The 19,433-nt window shown below is 41.1% G+C and overlaps 1 protein-coding gene across 2 annotated transcripts in view; it reads left to right on the forward strand.

Moving 5' to 3' along the window:
* Positions 1-19,433, forward strand: part of agap3 (ArfGAP with GTPase domain, ankyrin repeat and PH domain 3) — a 121,539-nt gene that overhangs the window by 45,418 nt on the left and 56,688 nt on the right. Inside the window, exons 1-4 of one of the 2 annotated variants that reach the window (XM_044367843.1) lie at positions 340-2,363; positions 9,346-9,404; positions 12,616-12,703; positions 16,131-16,216. In XM_044367843.1, the coding sequence (XP_044223778.1) occupies positions 776-2,363; positions 9,346-9,404; positions 12,616-12,703; positions 16,131-16,216 (1,821 nt within the window). In that variant the 5' untranslated portion in view covers positions 340-775. Of the gene's footprint in view, positions 1-339; positions 2,364-9,345; positions 9,405-12,615; positions 12,704-16,130; positions 16,217-19,433 lie in introns of those variants that run through there. The other variant, XM_044367844.1, reaches the window with a different exon arrangement.

Here is a 19,433-nt window from a genome sequence, read left to right on the forward strand (position 1 = left end):
ACTATTCTCCCTTAAACATGGGAAAGTATCGCTCTTTTTTTGTTTCACCATTGGTCAGAAGGGCAGAGAGCACAAAGTATTCATGGCTGTTTGTTGTGGATTGTTTGTTGATTACAGCAGTGTATATTCAGCCCAGTCTTCTCTCAATCTCATGCTCACTTTTGTCTGTTTATGTCTCTGGGGGCTACTAGCAGCTCTAGAGAAATCAGGAGGGCGTGTTTAATGCCCGTGGGATCCGCTCCTTGTTTTCCATGTGTCCCGGGGGTTGGAAGGCAGCTGAAAGTTCAAACAGAGACACACTCACCCATGCTCTGCATGGCAAGAGCTCAGAGATTAAGGGGTTTGTCTGCACCGCTAACAACAAGGATTGCTCACAGTTCGCAACTTGCCAAAGAGGAAGGATGATTACATTTTTTAAAAGTTGCAACTTTCGCAGCTATTACAGATATGACGTGGATAATTTATTTTTCTTTTGTCCATCTGCTTCTGCAAGACAGGTAGAACAAAGTGTGGGGAAATGCCTGTGTGAGTCCGCTGAGTAAAGGAGCCAAAGGATGCAGGTGGCAGCGAGGCTTTGCTCTAACTTGTTTGAAGTTTTTTCCCATGTCAGAGGTGAAGGATTATTCCTGGCATAGGAATTTAGTCTTCAAATGAAGGACTTTGAGCAGAATCTCAACAATTCCTGGGCAGAATGTGAGCATTGGCTTGCGCTATGCACTTGTTTTTAGTGTGTGTGAATCAAGATGTGTGTGTGAATCAGTGTCAGTGAATTGCAATGTTATTCCTCAGTAGTGGGACGGTGGATGCAACCCCAAGGAGTACAACTATTAGCCAACAGCAGCAGGGGAAAACCGTTTACCACATCTCTGTAATCCTGAAAGAAACACAGGGAGATGCACCAGAGTCAGAGCTAGGTATGGGCCGGGTCACCCACACCCTGGTGGACAATTGCCAGCCAGGAGGAGAGATAATTAGTGTAATGCCAATGGAGAACAGCCCGAGGCCGGGCAGGGCACGACAGGAGCTCAACAGGTGGCCCTCCCTGAACTGCTCAAGCAGAGCTGGGAGGCAAAGAGAGGAGGTAGTAGTGGAGGAGAATGAGGAGGAGTTGGAGGAGGTGGAGGGAAAAATGAAGACCGACAGGTTTCTGAAACAGCCTACTAAGAACTCAGACAAATCCTCACCGCAACACAGAGACGTGTCAGAGCTACCTGCTCAGACCCAGGAGCAACACATTCGGAGCTCAACGTTATGCTCTGTCAACGTCCACACTAGAGGACTTGTCTTCGGACATCATGGCACTGTTGCAGGACATAGTTCTCTGCCCCGGGCCGTGTTGCGAAGGCCACGTCAGGCTGAAGTCTCACTCGGCAGGAGAACGGTGAGCATGTATGGCGACCCAGTCAAACAGCAAAAAGATTCTCAACCTGAACGGCTCCGGAGGCCCAGGAGTGTGTGCATGCTGGCAGGCCCAGGCCCAGTCCAGACGGGGACTCACACCCAGCACCTTTCAAGACAGGAAGGTATTTTAGAGAGCAGCCAGCTGTACAGGAGCAGGAAGGCTGAGTTGAGGGCTGTTGATGGCCTCAATCCTGTCGTGGCTCAGCGGCCTTCAGTCACTGCAGAGGTGACCCCCAGGGTCCGCCAGAGAAGCTGGAAGCAAAGGCCTGTCAGTATGACAGTACTGGAGTTAAGGAAGAGGGGCTCTGATGATGAGATAGACAGCCAGAGGAGCTGCAACCACATAGGAAGCGATGGAGAAAGCTTTCTCAAAGGGGGTTTCCGTTGGAGGCTGTTTGGTAAAGCACCTCAAGATAAGAACAAGGAGAGGGAAGACACTAAATCTTCTCCCAAATTTGGTAAATCAGACGCTCCGAAAAGTACACTGAGCTCACTGAGACGGAGCCTCAGTCTGCGCATCAGGAGGACTCGGCCACGGGAAAGAGTTACTTTAGGGTCTGAGGGGGAGTCAAAGGAGTGCTCTCGAACTAAAAGTACTGCTGAGGAGACAACAATGCCTCCACAGCCTTTCTCGTACCTCACAGGAAGAATCCTTCCAACTTCCAGTGAGAAGATAGAAGATGGGGGCATGCAGTACATTCAGTACCACAGCAGGGGGAAGGTGAAGGTAATGGAGGTACCCCTGTGTCCAACAAAACTGTCTAAACCAGTTCAGGAAGAACCAAGCATATGGCAGCTCATAGCCAACCGTTTCAGGAGGAAAGAGCAGCCATGCAGTGGCAAATGTGAATCCCAGCAGTCTGAGAGCAAAGACACAGGCCAATATCCCCTGGACAGGAATAATAAGTCACAGCCAGTCACCATAGAGACTCTGGCAGACACTGAGTCCCATAAAGGTCAAGGTAAGACCTACAAGATTGCTGAATTTATTTCTGGGCTCATTTAGAGCCCCTCATTCGCTGCACAGAAAGTTTCAGCTCAAGGGAAAGACGGAAGTGCACTTTTTTTTTTTTTTTTTTTTTAGGACAGGCAAATGAAAAACACATGGGGAATTGTGAGTTTGGATGGCATTCAAAAACATCTGGTTCCAGAGAGTCCTTGTGGAATTTCTATTTTGGGCAATTTATTTCTCCAGTGTTTTTCATGTGTGAACCGCCTGTTTGTTTGTACTTACACAGCAATTACTTTGCCTTACATAAGATTTTTGAAGTTCAGTAAATGAGTAGGTAAGTACAGTAAACTCAAATCAGCGGTTACTGATAAGACAACATCGTTATGATTTGTTTTACAGTGGTGCAACTTTTGTATAACTCTGTCCCAGTTCTGTCTCTGTGTCACCCAGACACAGGACATGGTAGTCTTGATAATGCTGTCTGTTGGCCTCACAGAGACACAGCTTAAAGCAGCAGCATTAAAGTAGTTAGTGGCTGTAATGGGGATGCGTTTGGCAGCCTTGCAGGGCTAAATTAAGAGGGCTTACATGCCGTAATGATGGGGAGAAAAGAAGACGACTTAAGTACTGTGTTTAAAGGTTAACTCTGACAGTAGAGTATGTTTGTCCAGTTTCCTGGAAGAGTAGTCAGGGAGAAGCAAATATTTGTAACTATCTGAATTAATAGCTGTGATTTTCTACGTTTTGTGCGTCAAGTTCCAATTTCACACCTTCACACAAAGAACTAATTAGTCCTCTGTGACAACTCAGTGACTTCTACTAATGTCTAGTCGCACGTATTCAGTGTTCATCCTCATTAAGCCGACCTTTGAACTGGCACAGGAGGTATTTCATTCTTATGCTAACATAAAGCTTGTGATAGGTCCTGAGTTCAACCTTGTTGATCTACCAGTCTATTTGTATTCTCGCATGTAACCAAGGAAACCTTTTGCTTTGTCGCGGAGTGTGAAGTGGTTTTTTTGTCCATTTATTCCACTGCAGAGTCAAGTCAGTCAGGCATTAGGAATGTAGGTGTGCCGATCAGTCTGAGTAAAGTTAAGTGTTCAATGCCCTGGGCGGGCCTCGGTGCCTGTTTCTACCTGCCTAAGTCTCTGCTCCTAAATTAAATCCAGAAAGTTTAAGCCCGGCCCTCCCACAACTAAACACACACACACATATATGCGCACACACTCCTCAGTTCAAGTGCTTCCTGATGATAACTTCTAAATCTTGTTTGTCAGTGAGGTTTTTTTTTGGTGGGGGGTAAGAGGGTGAGAGGGTTGAGGTGTGCAGACTGTGTCCCCACCCCCACCTGTGGATGAACAAAGCCACTCTGTTGTGCTCGTGGATGCATGAGTGATCAGTGAACCGTGCGCTGAGATGGGGGCTCTCTGGGGGGCTTTGGGTTGGAGGAGGGTAGCTGGTCATGAGGCGTAGGTGGCCAGCAGCGCATTTATCAAGTGAAGGTTAAAATACTAGAAATGGGACTGTAGATAGAACACATAATAAGTCTCAGTATGTGTCACTGGGATCTAGCAGACAGAAAAATGCTCACTGATGCGTTTTTATTCTGACTTGCCTTGACTTGCCATTACCTATTGACAATTTGAAGAAAAACCCCCATGTGTGTGATCCATCCTCCTTTATCTCCAATCTGACATAAAATATATTCACGAAGATGGAATTCCCTTTGCCTCTTCCCTTGCCATGTCTCCTTTGATATCACTTGTGATGAACTCCTGCCAACAATATTTCTATAAACTGTACCAGCCTCTCCACTTCAAAAATGTTCAAAGATTGAAAATAATTTTCAAAAGATACATTTGCTTCCTTCATTCAAACCAGCAAGGTTGGGTGATCCAAACTCCCAGCAGGTAATTATGTTCAAGGCAAATAGACACTTTCAAGGAAATTGGGACAAACAGTAACACTGTGAGAATTCCCTCTAACCTCCAGCAGGAGAAATAGGGAGAAAAAGAGATATCGAAAAATCACTGAGTGATATACAGTCTGGGCATGAACGAAGGGAAATCTGTTAATAACTGAATAGAACTCATATTTGAGCATCTGCCACTGCAAATCTCAGCTAGGGTACATTTTGTTCCTCCGGATTGTGGTTCAGTAGGTGAGCAGTGTCCTGCTGTTCTAGAAACACTAAGAAGTCAAACTGTTGTTTGAGTTGGGGCCTACATTTTGTAGTACTTTCATCACTTTGTAAACAGTTTTCTCTTTAATTCATGGTTCATTGTTTCCATCAGTTTGCTCAGTTGCACTTTGCAGGAAAGACAAGCTGAATCTGACACTATTCTTCCCCAACTCTACAAATTGAGTCAATCAACCTGGGCATTGTACTGCAAGACCTCTTGAAAACCCAATTTGCAAATCTTCTGTCAAATGAGAATCCTGTTTGAACCAGGGTGTCCCATTTATTTTCAGGGAAGTGATCAATGTCTGCAGACAACACAAGGTTTTAAGAGCTTTGAGTAGGGCGGGCCATCCTGACCGCAGTAGACTGGCATGGCATAAAGATTTTTACCTTGTTCTCTGCTGATTGTGTTTGTCACTTGCCTCCTTTGATGACAGTTTGGTGTTTGGGAGCCCAGCGGAACAGAGATAAGAGCTCTGACTGGGTTGTTCGCTCTGTGAATGGCTTTTTAGAGCAGCATACAAAAGGGGTATACTACGGGACCATTTTGTCAAGACGTGCATGATAAAAGTAGTCAGACAGGGAAATGTGGGTTGGTCATGAGGTTGGCAAATGAAGGAAGCAGAAATACTAATTGCTAGCTAAATTCTCACTCTGTAATTTATGACAGTGGGAAAGCATGTTTGGAAAGTCAGTCAGAGAGCTATAGTGGAAATTTAGACCTCAAGGTTGTGCTCTCTCATTCCAAAAACCACCGCACATTCACTGCACGTAGAAACGTGTGCATGCACACGCACTCGAACAACTATATGCACAAGGTTTCTGCTCACATTGCATTTTCTTTTCTCGTGAAATGGAATAAGTGGGGGGCGATCGTGCTTCACTACCCTCAGACTGAATGGTCATTTTTATCTGAGTAGACATGAGCAGTGAAGTGAAAAACCTGACAAACAAGCGGGCAACACAGTTTTCCCCCCTCAGAGACAAAGACACTGGTGTCCTCTCAAAGCATCACTAATGCCGGGGCTTTCTGTTTCCATAGGCATTCTGGGACACAGTAATGTGGGGACGCTCATACTTAAAGAATGACGTAACACAGAGCACATGGATTCAATTAGGCCTTTTTTTTCTTTTTTCTTTTGCAGGATACCAAAGTGGTTGTACTGTATCTGCTCCAAGGATGGCAAAAGTCGGGCATCTTTTTCTGTGTTAAGATTTGTTATGGCTGTGTTCGTGAGAGGAAATGTATCAGATAATTTTCTAAAAAAGATTTTAACAGGTGTTTGGTCCTGTCCAATTTTGTGTAAAAGTTCCCCATTTCCTCTACCTCTCTTCTTTCCTGTGTTTTTTATGTCCTTGAAAGCGTAAGTGCTGTTATTATGGTCAATAATAAGGGAATGTGCTGTTCCAGAGACGCAGCTCCTGTCAGGGACCAACAACTCCATCTCTCTGTCGGCCTTTGATGACACTTAATTTCCCTGCATGGTTATCTATGGGTTGGCTTTGTTTGAATGTGTTCCACTTCGAAAGTATGATAATGTGAACTGTGGAAATGTGGGGAAAATGTCTCTGCATCCGGCTGCTTTTTGCTGTTTTTCTTTGATTCCTCTCTTCACTGATTGTATGTAGATATTGTGGCAGTAGGTGTGACAGTAGGTGTTTAAGACTGGAATTGCTAGTTGTGACCTTTTATCAACCCTCCCATTAGCTGGAAGAAAACCAATATAAATAAAAACAATGTAATAGTAATCATTTAAAGTACAGATAATGCATCTGGACATAATAGGCCTGCACAAAATAACAGGAAATCCAAAAAAAATGAGGCAACAGCCTTATCTGAATTTGACTTAGAGGGCTGTGAACTGCATTCAGTTTCCTAAACTTAAAAAAAACAAAAACAAAACTGAATCAGATGGGTGTCTTCGTTCATGTTCTAACTTGTCAAACCCACACTGAGAGGGCTTAACATGAGACGTGCTGTTTAAACCTATTCTGCTCCACACAATGCACGTTGAAAGGCCTCTCTGTTAGGGACGCACTCTTCTCCTCTCCCACAACAACTGAGACATTCAGAGCAGCACGAGGCTCGTTGTAAAAGGAGGTCAGAAATAAGTAAACATTTTAGCTGAGGTTGTTTTTTTTTTTAAACTTTAATTGTAGTAAGGATTTTTGGCACGGGTCTGCTCAGCTGTGAGTTGTGCAACACCTTTTAGTGTACATTTTTGAAGAGAAAATAGAAATGCGTCTTATAGTGACAGTGGATGGTTACCTCAATGTTTATGCTGTCATTTTTTTCATATTAGCATTGCCCAGGGCAGAAAGGGAAACCACTATTGCCGCAACAAACAGGCTTACTGTAATGACAGCTCCCTGTTTTTGTGTGAACGCTTTAATTGTTATGGTTTAGACATGGGGAGGGAGTAGGGGGTTTCACCTGGTATTACGCACCTTGTTGCCTGGAGACAAGGAGTCTACACTCCTGTACTGGAGATGATATCTTCTTCTTGGGGGGTTCAAATGGTGAGAAAGCCATGATTCAAAGTCAAGTCAAGTCAGCTTTATTTATATAGCGCCAAATCACAACAGAAGTTATCTCGGGGCACTTAGACCGTACTCTTTAATTTACAGAGACCTACTATTCCCCCATGAGCAAGCACTTGGCGACAGTGGTAAGGAAAAGCAGGAAGGTGGTCTTTGTTCTAATAGTTGTTATGACACATAGTTTTGTACTCCATCTCTGTGGGAAATAAGCACAGCTTATGGCATTTCTGCTTAGTTCTGAGAGTTTGTGTTGTTCTTTTTTAGTGCTCTTTCCCATTACTCCTTTTTCAAAGTGTGATTATCTAGTCAAACTCTCCAAATGTCACTGGAAAACTAAATAAGTTGAATCAAGCCTGATAAGGGCTGTCTTTTAAAACGGATTAGCCTAATCCCCTTCATGTATTGCACTGCGTTGAAACTTTAATATTGAAATAGCCTGTGTAGAATGTACTTACTGTCGGTGTTTCACAAGTTTAAAATCGAGTCTCTGAGTTGTTGTTACATAGATACGGATACATAAACGAAACTGGACATGACAACATTAGTCATGGAGATTGAGAAATCATTACTGCCTGGTTGTTCTGTCTTGTTCTAATGTGTTTTATTGGATGCTTATTATTGATTAATGTTCTTATTACCTTTTTGATGAATTGTTTATTCTCAAACATGTCAGAAATCACTATTCACTCAATCACTATTGTCATAGCCCAAGAAAGCCCAAGTTGACTTATTCAACCCAAAGATATTCGGTTTACTATCATAAAAAACTAAGAATGACAGCCAGCATTAACATTTCATACTAAAACCAATTCATTTTTAGCCCTTGTGCCTCCAAAAATGACCAAAATTATTAATTGTTGCAAATTCATTTCCTGTTAATTTAAGTATTGCCGCATTGATGTGTTTGGCTGTTTGTTTTCTGATCATACTGATCTAATCCTCTTTGGAAATAGAATGGAATAGAAAAATCTGAAAAAAATGATTGCTTGTCTTGGAGTACAGACTTACTCTCCCATAGCATAGTTCTGCAAATCTATACTGAACTCCATAAAAGTATGACACAATCCCACTGTAATCCTAATGTTTTGTGTTCAGGCAATAAGAGATGAGGGGAAAAGGTGACCTGATACTGCACATTTTCTTTTCAAGCTCTTCCACTCCCGCCCCTCTACCATAGACCCATTTTTAGGGGCCACATAGCAGTGGTATATATCATCTGAAAGCCAAGAGTTTTTCTAGTAATAAATCTGTAAAAAACATTGTGTTTTGGTTAGGCGCCTATTCAAATTTTGAAAGTTTAGAGTGTAGAAGGGACTTTATGAACTTTATGATAGAAGTATATGATGGCCATTCTCATGCTCAATTATGTCTCATAAGTTATTACAGCAATTTTTGGGTTGATACCATTTATTACACAGATTTGGCGCAAAATCTGATTTTGACCACTCAAAAATTGATAAAAATGGTCAAAAATCCCTCCAAAATACCACATTAAGACACCAAGACCTTGAAGAACACCATAGATAAAAATCATGCTGTAATTTGGTATCATTTGGAGACATTTGGAGATTTCTGTAAGAATCGCATTTTTCAGCAATTGGATGGTGAGCACTACTGTTCTGGAAATTGCTCAGACACCCCCTTATTGTCAATATACCTGGGAAAGCGATACATCCTCTGAATGCCCTCGCTCTTTAGTTTGTGGTTATAAAGTTTCATGAGGCTGTGATTATCCTAGAGGTCACAATAGGTAATTTTATACAGTGAGGTCAAGTTTTTTTTTTTTTTAAAAATGCCTCTTTACAATGAAATAGCAACTATGGGGACAAGCTAGCATTTAGTGGTTCGTAGCAATGGATGCCTTTAAAACTGAGCCCGCTAAAGCCTCTGAAATACAGTAATGTCACCCACGGATGATGGTGTCCTCCTCACAGTAAGGATTACAGTTTGTTATGGGTGTGTTCATGAGAGGAAGTATATCAGATGATTTCCTAAAAAGACTTTTCTCAGAGTCAAAATGTACTAAATACCAGACTTGGCTGTAAATAGACTTTGTCAGTTGGACCATAAATCATAAAACCTGTTGCACACACTATAGATAGTGTTTATTATTACAGCTGTGAAGTCACTTTGCCATCATCCAGTGGAAAACACTGTTATTGCCATATGACCCAAAGCTGAGGTCAAATGAGACATAAACAGATGGTTTAGCTTTCAGTGCTGTTTGACTTAATGTTTTTGTTGGGTTTTTTTTTTGTCTTTTCAGACTCTTTCGTCAACAGCCAGGAATGGACATTGAGTCGGTCAGTGCCAGAGCTGAAAGTGGTGAGTAACTTTTTAAAATTCCTCACAGTCCCTCTGTTGACTCGCCCTCAAAGGGTTTCATCTTACTGATAGATTTAAATGTCAGCGGGAAAGCATGTTCTGTTCATGTAACACTGGTTTTGCATTTTACATGAGAGGGAATAGTTGAGAAATTGGCTGGACTTTTTCCCTGGCAAGTAGTGGGTGATTTTTAATGAGATGCGTTGGCATGGAGATGCAGGGTGGCTTGCAGCAGGACGCGAGATGAGTGACAGTTTTGGGCTAGACTAGTGACACATCCTGGGTCTGATCCCACCCGCCAGTGAAGCGCACACAGCCACTGCCAAATGCACAACTAACATCCTCACATGATTTAACGCCTTCCACCCGTAAAGACGAGCAGCCCTGAAAACTGCACTCCGTTCTGCCGCTTGATGTAATATTTCCGTGTTAGGTGAATTCATTGTTGCGGCACCTTGCAAAAGAGAAAACTTCAATGAAATGGGAAAGGGGGGGAGGGGGGTGGGGGGGGATTCACAGGGAGCTCAAAGACGAACTTACTTCTTTGGATTCAAACACTTTTTAATGCATCGGTTGCTTTTTATGTTTCTAAGGTGTTAATTGGCAGCTTCCACACAGGGGTTTGTTAAATGGACCTGGACGGAATTAAGTGTCGGAAAGGAGCCAGCATTTCTTTCAAAACTTTCAAAGAGTTGCTGCTCAGAGAGGAGGTCATACTGAAAAGAAGCAGGTCATATGTCTCAGGAGATGTTTAATATGATAGCCTTTTCATGTTACGATAACAAAATATAGAAAGTGGGGTCAAAACTGCAGATTAGTTGAAATGATGATCATAAAAACATAAGAAAACCTCTAAAACATTCACCACACTGACCTTCACCGTGCTATTGTAGTTTCGTGACAGCAACTTAACTTAATCTTTTGATCATCATATGCAGTCTTTATGTCGAGACCAGCTCTAAACATCCATAAAGAAAAGAAAAAGTTCTGCGCTGGAATAGTGCTGATACGGCATTTTGATTTCATGAAGGCTATATACCAGCAGGTCACAAAGTCTAACAGTTAAAACAGCAGGAACAGTGGTTCTGTGGTAGATTCAAAGTCAGTTTTTTGTTGACTCACTGCTTTCACAGCACACGTCCTACAACTTTTGTTAACTCAAAGCTTATTCATAGTTTATTCTGTACCTTATGGTATATACTTCAGTTACAGAGAGGGGTAGGCTGGGAAAGGCCTTGAAACAGATCTTTCCTTTTGCACCCAAAACTTCCCTATAATTAGAACCATACCTGACTTTAACACCCACTAATGATCTGAAGAAGAGGAGGGCGATGGTGGGCAGAGGAGGAGGAGGAGGAGGAGGAGAGGGAGGAGATGAGGCATGTTGCAAGCCTTTGTTCTTCCCAGACATGCTGGCATCATCAGCCCACCCTCCGCCATGCATCACCCTGAAGGCGCTGTAGTTAGGTCTGGTCTAGACACCAGGGAGAGGAAGCGGGGGAAAGATTGCAACCAAACCGATGTATGCTAACTGACTTTCTTCATAATGATTCAACATCACACGGCCTGCATAAAGAGCCAAACTGTGGTTTTCATACAAATCAAGTGTACTTTCCATTACTGCCCACTGTTTTCTGAGCTTACCATAAGATTTTGGTTTGATTTTCGACTTTCCAAGCAGCAGTTGGTTTCACTTCATACCGATAAAATAATGTACTTGCAGATAGTTAAACAATCCGTCACACTGAGTCCAATTTATATTTTTATGAAAGTTTGCTTGGTAATTAGGGCTTGACATTTTTATAAAGTACCCTTATGTTTGGTATTTAAAGAATTGTTACCATGACATGTACTGAGTGGGACATTTTACAGTTGAAAAATAAATTTAACTGAGTTTATTAGAGACATACCCCCAAACTATTATAAAACTTTTGCTTCTTTGTACAGCAATGTATTGTTATTCAGACTCTTAGATATATGTTGATGCAACTTCATCTGTTATAAGCTAGTAGCTGATTTATCAGCCTGGCGATTTATCAGTCGGGCTTGAATGGTAATGCTGCTGTAAACAGGAACTGTTTCACCAACACTTTCTTAGTGGTGCATTCAGAGAACCTCAAACATCCAAGATTTGAGAGTTGACAACTAAACAGCCTATTCTGTTCATTTATTTTCCCAATTATATACTGTAGCTCTTGATTCAATGTTTTTTTTCGTTGGCTGTAATGTAAACACAACTTGTAGATAATGGGCTAAAACCTACAAAACCACTATGATTTTGAACCTGCAGTGCAGAACTTTTAGATATAAATGAACATCCGTTACATTCAAGCCCTTGCCAAACGAGTTCACATAATACTGATTAAGCCTATCACCGCCAGATAAATCTCTCACAGTATACTGGAGATTTTAATCTGGTGTCGGGTTTGACATCCCCATGCTGGTCTGTGCATACTGCACATGCTCTATGGGCAAAGCATGCATGCTAGAGACTTCAGCTGGCCTAGCTGGCTAACTTCCAGTTAGCTGTCTGCTAACTTGAATGGGGATGAAATAATTTAATCACGCGGCTCTTCTAGACTTTCCAAATGTTATCAGGCCAAATGGATCAAATTATGATGAAATGAGTCAGTTTCGTAGGGGCTGTGTGACACTAAACAATTTACCTGCAACAGTAGCGATGGAGTAGGCTACAGTCCAAATCAGACATTGCAGCGAAAACGCCAGTCCTCCCGTTCATTTGAATGGGTGTAGTTAATTTAGGTTGTGGAGGTTTTGGCTACAGGTTTTGGCGGCTTTCTGAAAGAGGGCAGCTGTGGTTGAGTTAGCTGGAGAGTGAATGAAGAGAGGAAGCGGTGGTAGCGAGAGAGCCGGTGAATCAGATCAATAAAACTTTATTTTCTAATTGTTGTATTCTAGAGCACAAATAAATATGCCCTCACCCCCACACACCTCCACACAACCCTGCGGCGATGCGCTGCAACGCCTGATTTGGTCTGAATACGGCGTAAGCACATGCCGACAGTGTTTTTGTAATTAATCTCCCCGCCAGACGGAGGAGACAAAAGTCTCACTCTCCAGCTTTAATTTTAAGGATAATTCTGCCCTTACAGCTCTTCATTATGGTCCTTTAAATCAACATATGCTTGTGGTTTGTGCCTGTCATGTTATGCTTGTCACAAATGACCAACCTATTATGCTTTTCTTGTAGGGCATTGTGGGAAATCTGTCCAGTGGGAAGTCGGCCTTGGTCCACCGGTACTTGACAGGCACTTATGTGCAGGAGGAGTCTCCTGAAGGTAAGAGCACTGCAGGCCTTCTGTCGTAGGCGTGGGTCAGGAGGTGATTATGAACATGAAAGATGCTCAAACACGAATGTTCAGATTCATGCAGCTTGTTTACTGTGGCTCTCGTGGCCTTAATGTCACGCTGCTAATTCACCTCACAACTCATCCTATAAAATACATTGCTGCAAGTAGGTGAACACCTTGTATTTCCAAAACACCTGATGACAAACTGATGTGTTTCGAAAGAGTTTGGTGAGTCATATTATAAAGGAACCTGCTGGGTGATGAGTCAGTTTTCTTATGTTTTTCACAAGAAAGTTAAGCATGTTGGATCCGATTGCTACACTGTGCCAAAGAATATCCATATTAGGGTGGGTGTATCAGGACATTTATATGAAGTATAGTGCTGGTTTGCCCCATGAGAGTATTTTTCTAATTAGTTTGTATTAAAATGCTGTGCATTGGATTGAATCAGGCTTCCGGATGAGAAGATTGATAATTGGCTCAGTTCAGTTTATAAATTCCCTTTTTAGTCCTCCACCAAACCGGCGAGATAATGATGAAGCGTAATATTTCCAGTAAATTAGTTCTGTAAAGATTACTCATTGTTAAAACTTACCCTGTTAAACCTCATCATTTCCCTAAGACTGTAAATTGAAGTTTTTTTTATCGCAGTCATAAATCTGGATTTCCTGATGGTGAATGAGCCGGTTATAACTTGTTCAGGAGGTCCCATCTCCAGAAAAGAACCCTTTGCCATCCTGTTTGACTTACTGAGGTTTGAAAATGAGATTTTCTTGAATATATCAGCAAGATCATAATGAGAATGCCCCCTTTTGGCATGAAAGGTAAGTCCTCCTCTCAGAAATCCACAAAGATGTTGGCAAACCCAGAGTTTACTGATGATCTTTGAGGGGTTTGCAGTGTTTCATTTTAGTGTAATTATAGTGAGGATGAGACATGAAGCACATAATAAGTTTCTGGCATTTTGCTGCACTAAGGGAGAAAAATCCTCGTAGCTTAATTAGTCCTCGAGAAATCAATGGTGGAAAATCACTGGAAAAAACGAACGAGCGTTGTTGCTGTAATCAAGGAAACATGTCTGCTTGGATATGCGTGCGTGTCGCTTTACATTTCTGCCAGTTGCTGTGACACAACATACCTATCTCATGATTAGCAGCTGCTCGAACTCTCTTTGTTTTTGTTTTTTAACGCTGGCGTTGCTCCAGATTAGGAAAAAGTATTTACATTACAGAAGCATTGCCCAGCAGAGGAAGGTTCAGCAGTGGCTGTTCCTGGGCTTTTGCTATGATATCAGAAAAAAAAAGGTACTGGGGTGTGTTGCTATGGCAACACCCGATGGAGCTCTGTTGGATTGTGGCTCTGTGTCAAGGTCTAAGCCTCCGTGTAAGCAGAGTATGCTTACTGCGTGTTAACCATGCCTACCAACTTACCGTCTCTCTGTGGGCTGTCTGCAAGGTTATTAGTCGCCTCTTTTTTATGTGTGGTTGAGCAAACAAATTCAAATAATTCATAATTACTTTTCATCATGCTCGGTAAAATTGTATCGAGTATGGTCTGCCTCATTTATTCACAGCACAGGCTTTTTTTTTCTTTCTTTGGATGCATTGTATTGGCTCAGCTCTAAATAAAGACATCAGCATCCCAGATGATTATGTAACTGAAATGTTGACTTCAAATTCCATCCATGTTTTCACCCGAGCCGTATGCTTTCATTGCAGATACTCATTTCAGAGACTCTTTCCATAATCTGTTTTGGCATATGAAGGTACAGCTAGGTTCCATACAAACTCTCTATTCTGATAAATCTTTTGCTCCCTGTGTCGTTCTGATCCAGTCTTTCTCACTGCGTAATGAGATCCTCCTCATCTTTTTTTCCCTTTTTTAAACAGGATTCGGAGACATACAGACACATAGTTTCTGAGTCCTTTGTTTGAATCTCTAAAGCTCTGTGACTTCAGTAAGAAAGTGAAAAAAAAAAAGCTGGCTGGGGGTACGTGAATCTCTGTTACACAACCAGCATCCAACAGGGCTTGAGAGCCTGTGCAAAAGGCTGGAGAATCCCCTATTTGCCAACCAGGCTAAAGTGGACTTAACAGGGTGGAAGTGTGGCTCAAGTGGATATGAATTGCTTGCTGAGACAGGAATACTGTCCACCTATTAAAAATTACAGGCCCCAACTACTCTATGACCCTTACAACTCCTCTGTGATGTGAGAACTATAGTTCTTAATATTCTGTTTTAATAGTGTGATCACCAACACTATCTACATTATCTTATGATATGTCATAAGATATAAGACCTTGGCTAACATTATGAAGCTCCTAAAAAATCTGATAATGGCAAATGGTGCACTTTTTTTCTGCCTGAACATATGCTGTCTCCAGCATATTTTTTGTTGATACATTTCATGATCATTCCTAGACCTTTTTAAGATTGTGCATTATTCAATTTTGTCAAATTGCTTTCAGCATATTTCCGCATTCATAAGTCAGTGTTTTCACTCTCAAGGACATTTCTAGCCTCACAACTTTCTCATTTGAATGTTTTTAATCTCCACAGGATCACAAACCATTCAAATGATATGCAAAATCTAATTTACTGCATGGTTCTCCTATTGGTCTCTTCTTTATCTGCAGCCAGCTTTGCTAGCGGCAAGGAATATGCATTTGTATTACAGAAGAAATGAAGAAAAGGGGAGAGAAACTCAAGGCTGCACAGGGGCTTTAGCGTTAGCTGTTCACCACTGTCCTGGGGACACGGTCTGACACGAGGCACTCCAGTTCAGGCTAAAGATGTTTTTTTTTTTCATGAGATGTTATCTCCCAGTCCTTCCTTCCTTCTCCTTTAGTCTTTTTGCTACATTTTCTTCTTGTCTTACCATTTCATTGCAAAGTCTTGAACACACTGTAGCTCATGCAGTGAAGTGATGGAGACTGAACATGCAGTCTCATATTGTTTATGAAGGGTAAGTTGGGCTTTTGCAGGACTTGTGGCAGTGCAGTGACAGTGGGGCTGAACTGGTTCCCTTAGCAGCTGTGCATTAGACACACTAAATGGCAATTTCTCGCCCACATAATTGGCTCCAGACAGACCTGGTTTCCTGTCAGCATATGATTGTGACAGCGACACATTCAGGACGTCTAAATTGAGAAGCTGCACTTAAACTCGTACACATCTCGCCAAACTTTTATGAGCCATGTCGGACTGCGTTTTGATATTGGATTTGGTTTATCTGGTGCATCCACATTGTTTTTATGCTTAATGAGTGTGAAATGTGTCTGCGGTACCAAGCAAACCCCTGGTGATTTGTAATTACTTCCTAAAAAAGTTAGTTTTCCAATATCATCTTGTACCAGCACTGACCCAGACTGAACATACTTTCAGAATGACCTTTGAATAAATGTCTCTTCCTCAGGTGGACGGTTCAAGAAAGAAATAGTTGTGGATGGACAGAGCTATCTTCTTCTGATCAGAGATGAAGGAGGGCCTCCAGAATTGCAGGTAATACTGTTGATCCTTAAAAACATATAATATCTCTTTATTCTAAATGTCTCTTAACTTTTCAAACTGGCATGCAGACCAACAGGAACTTTTAAGAGACAGACTATTACTTGCAGCAATGTGAAAGCACTCTGTGGTTGTTCTACCAAAAGCACTTAAAGGGGAGTGACAGATCAATGAGCAAGCCTGGCCAAAATCATTTTTGTGGTCAGAGGGACAACACAGCGCTTAATCGTCCTATTAGTGTATGAAATGTCAAGAATAATGGAGCCACTGTTTCATCCAAAGTGGGCTTGCCAAGTCTCCATAAGAGAACAAGCTATTGATATTCGGATGACACTATTTGATGCTTTTCCACAGGGGGGTATATTTAGGAAGTGCTTCCGTAATCCAGCCTCATGTAATGACAGAGCAGCCATCAGACTCTTATCCTCAGTTATACTTAAAGATATGTTTCTCTAGAGGGTGTTGTGTCTTGTCTCCCATTAACATTTTTTACAGGACTTAAATAGGCTTTACATTGGGTGTTTGTGTTTTTGGATACATCGCCCAGCCTGGGCTTTATGAAGCCAAACAGTCAACATTCACTTTTACATTATTTCACAGAGTCTGAAACAGACTGTTTGTAAGTTTCTAGAAATAAGTTGCCAGTTTCTAAATATAGACCTAGAAGTAACAGAAATAATAAGTTGCTCAAAATAATTTCAATATTTTGGCGTTGCTGAAACAACCAGTGGTAGAAGAAGTATACAGATCCATAAAATGTGCTTAAAATGTGCTAAATCGGGATATGAGATTTTGGTCATATCGCCAAGCCCTATACTTAACTATGATAAGATTGCCTGATGTTGACTGCTGTTTGTTAATGGTTTAATACTGTGTGTTTGTATTGATTACTGATGGTGGCTGATCAGGCTAATTATCAGCTAATTGTTCTCAGTTTCTAATGGCAATATGCAGTAAATGGTTGTCATTTGTGTGTGTGTTTTTAACTACTTTCCTAATTAAACATGATGCGCTTGATGGAGTTATTAATGACTCCTGATGAAACTTGAAAGCTCAGCATATTCGTTGCCGTTAAGCTTCTCTTTTTATGAGTCACATTAACAGAAAAAGCTAATATTTCTCTGTATAATATGACCCCTTTCTGTCAGCTGCTGTGTGTCTGTGGTGTATTTACAGAGTTGGGATTTATTTAGTTTTCAACATACATTAATAATAACTATAATTATAACTATATAACATCAAACAAAAGTTTAACCCTGCACTTTGTCAAAAAACGCTAATTTTATTGGGGACCCACTCAATTTCCCACACAAATGACCACCTGTGGGTCCTGGGGACTTATTACATTGAAAACCAAACAACATCACTGAATAGTACTTTAGTTACTTAGGAAATATCTAGATTTGAGTCTAACAAAAAATCTCTATTGATACTTTTATCTTTCCCCTTCTTTTTTATCAGCAAAGAGAAATGTACAATACTTCTATTTATTTAGTTAAAAAGGAAATATGTCAAATAAAATACATGGCAAAATTTTGAGTATAGAAATGTCAGTCTTTGGATTTAAGTTCTTAAATATGAATTTAAGTGTAAGTTGTTGCTTAAAGGTGTCAAAAGCTAAACCTCAATAGATTTTATAAGGGATTCAAAAGGATTCAGATTTAATTAGCAGATTCTATCAAACCCTAACTCTACAGACTGTCAAGAGGCTTGCTTGTCATTCACAAGATTCAACGTTTTCTGGTCACATACTGTATAAGCTCGATGAGAATTTACCATGCGGTTTTATTAGCAGCTACTGATAACCTGACCTGGCAAAGTTCAGATTTATGCTTGCATTACACTCTGTGAGATTGGGGAATAGAAACGAGTTCAGCTCAGTTGTCAGCTGCCTGTATAATTAGTAGCATAATTAAAGGCCTGCATTATGTTCCCACTCACAGGAGGCTGAGCAGAGTTGTGGCTTGGAGGCTTGATTTGCCATTCATTCCCTATGGGGGTCTGGGTGAGGTATGAAAGCTGAATGAAGAAGAGGGCAATACAGAGGAATAGTTATCACTTGATTGTCACTGTTAGTACTACTTCTGCTTAGCCTCTTTCCTACAATGGATGGTGATTAGGATTGATTTCCTCTACTCAAGGGAAACCTCACTTTCCTGTTTGATTGTACGCTACACAGAGATTATGACTGTATATGATGCGTCAAATACAAAGATTCCTAGATTATGATAGCAGTGGGAATAACAGAAAGGAAACAGATAAGGCTTCAGTCGTGGTGTTTAATCTTTCACTGTCATTCCACCTAGTATTTGTACTGTGCCTTAAAGTGAGACGTTCAATGTGCTATAGCTGTTGCTACACTGCCCCCTTCTGTCTGTATATATGAACTTCAGTCAAAAGATGGCCTGCAACACTTTTAAATCGCTAGTGAATATGCCTGCATGTCAATAACAACAATGCTTGTTTCCTTGACGCATTATAAGAGCAAACTGAATTCATTCAGACTTTTTTAGGACATATGAAAAATAATTTGTATTTGGTGTGTTTTTTCCACAAAAAAGTTCAAATATATGTACCTTGTTAAAAATTCAGAAAATTACATCTACTTCTTCTTTCTCATTAAAATAAAATCCGGAATCTAATGATATGCAAACAATTTTATTTCAAAAGTTTAACTAGTTGATGCAAGATGTTTCAGTGTATATGCACTTACAGACCTGCAGAAGCCACGATTGGCTCCAACCTAGTTTTGACATCACAAAATCATGCTTGTAGTTTCACTTGAATTCTACTTTAATTTTACTGAAAAATCTTTGCATGATTTACAGTTCAAAAAGCTCCTTCTTTATCTTATGTTGGTCCTTTATGCAGCCCCTCAGTTCAGCCTCTGTCTGAAACAGGCCATTTTAGCCCCTGTCTCTTTAAGGCCTCCTGACGACCCCACTCTGTTCTGATTGGAGGCCATGTAAACAAACAGTAGTAGTGGGATTTTACTTATTTTTCTTGTTCTTTATTCAAAATGTCAACTTCTCAAATACATTCATACATGTTCAAGCCCAAATCCAATCCAAAATATGCATGTGGACAACACAATCAACATACAGAACAACCTTAGCGACAACCTTAGCAACAAAGGTTACAGAACGGATGGCTGTTTTTTGGGCACACACGAACAATCTGATGTCATCACAGGGAGGAAGTAGAGCTAACA

Source organism: Thunnus albacares, chromosome 12 (genome assembly GCF_914725855.1).
Source record: "Thunnus albacares chromosome 12, fThuAlb1.1, whole genome shotgun sequence".
NCBI lineage: Eukaryota > Metazoa > Chordata > Actinopteri > Scombriformes > Scombridae > Thunnus > Thunnus albacares.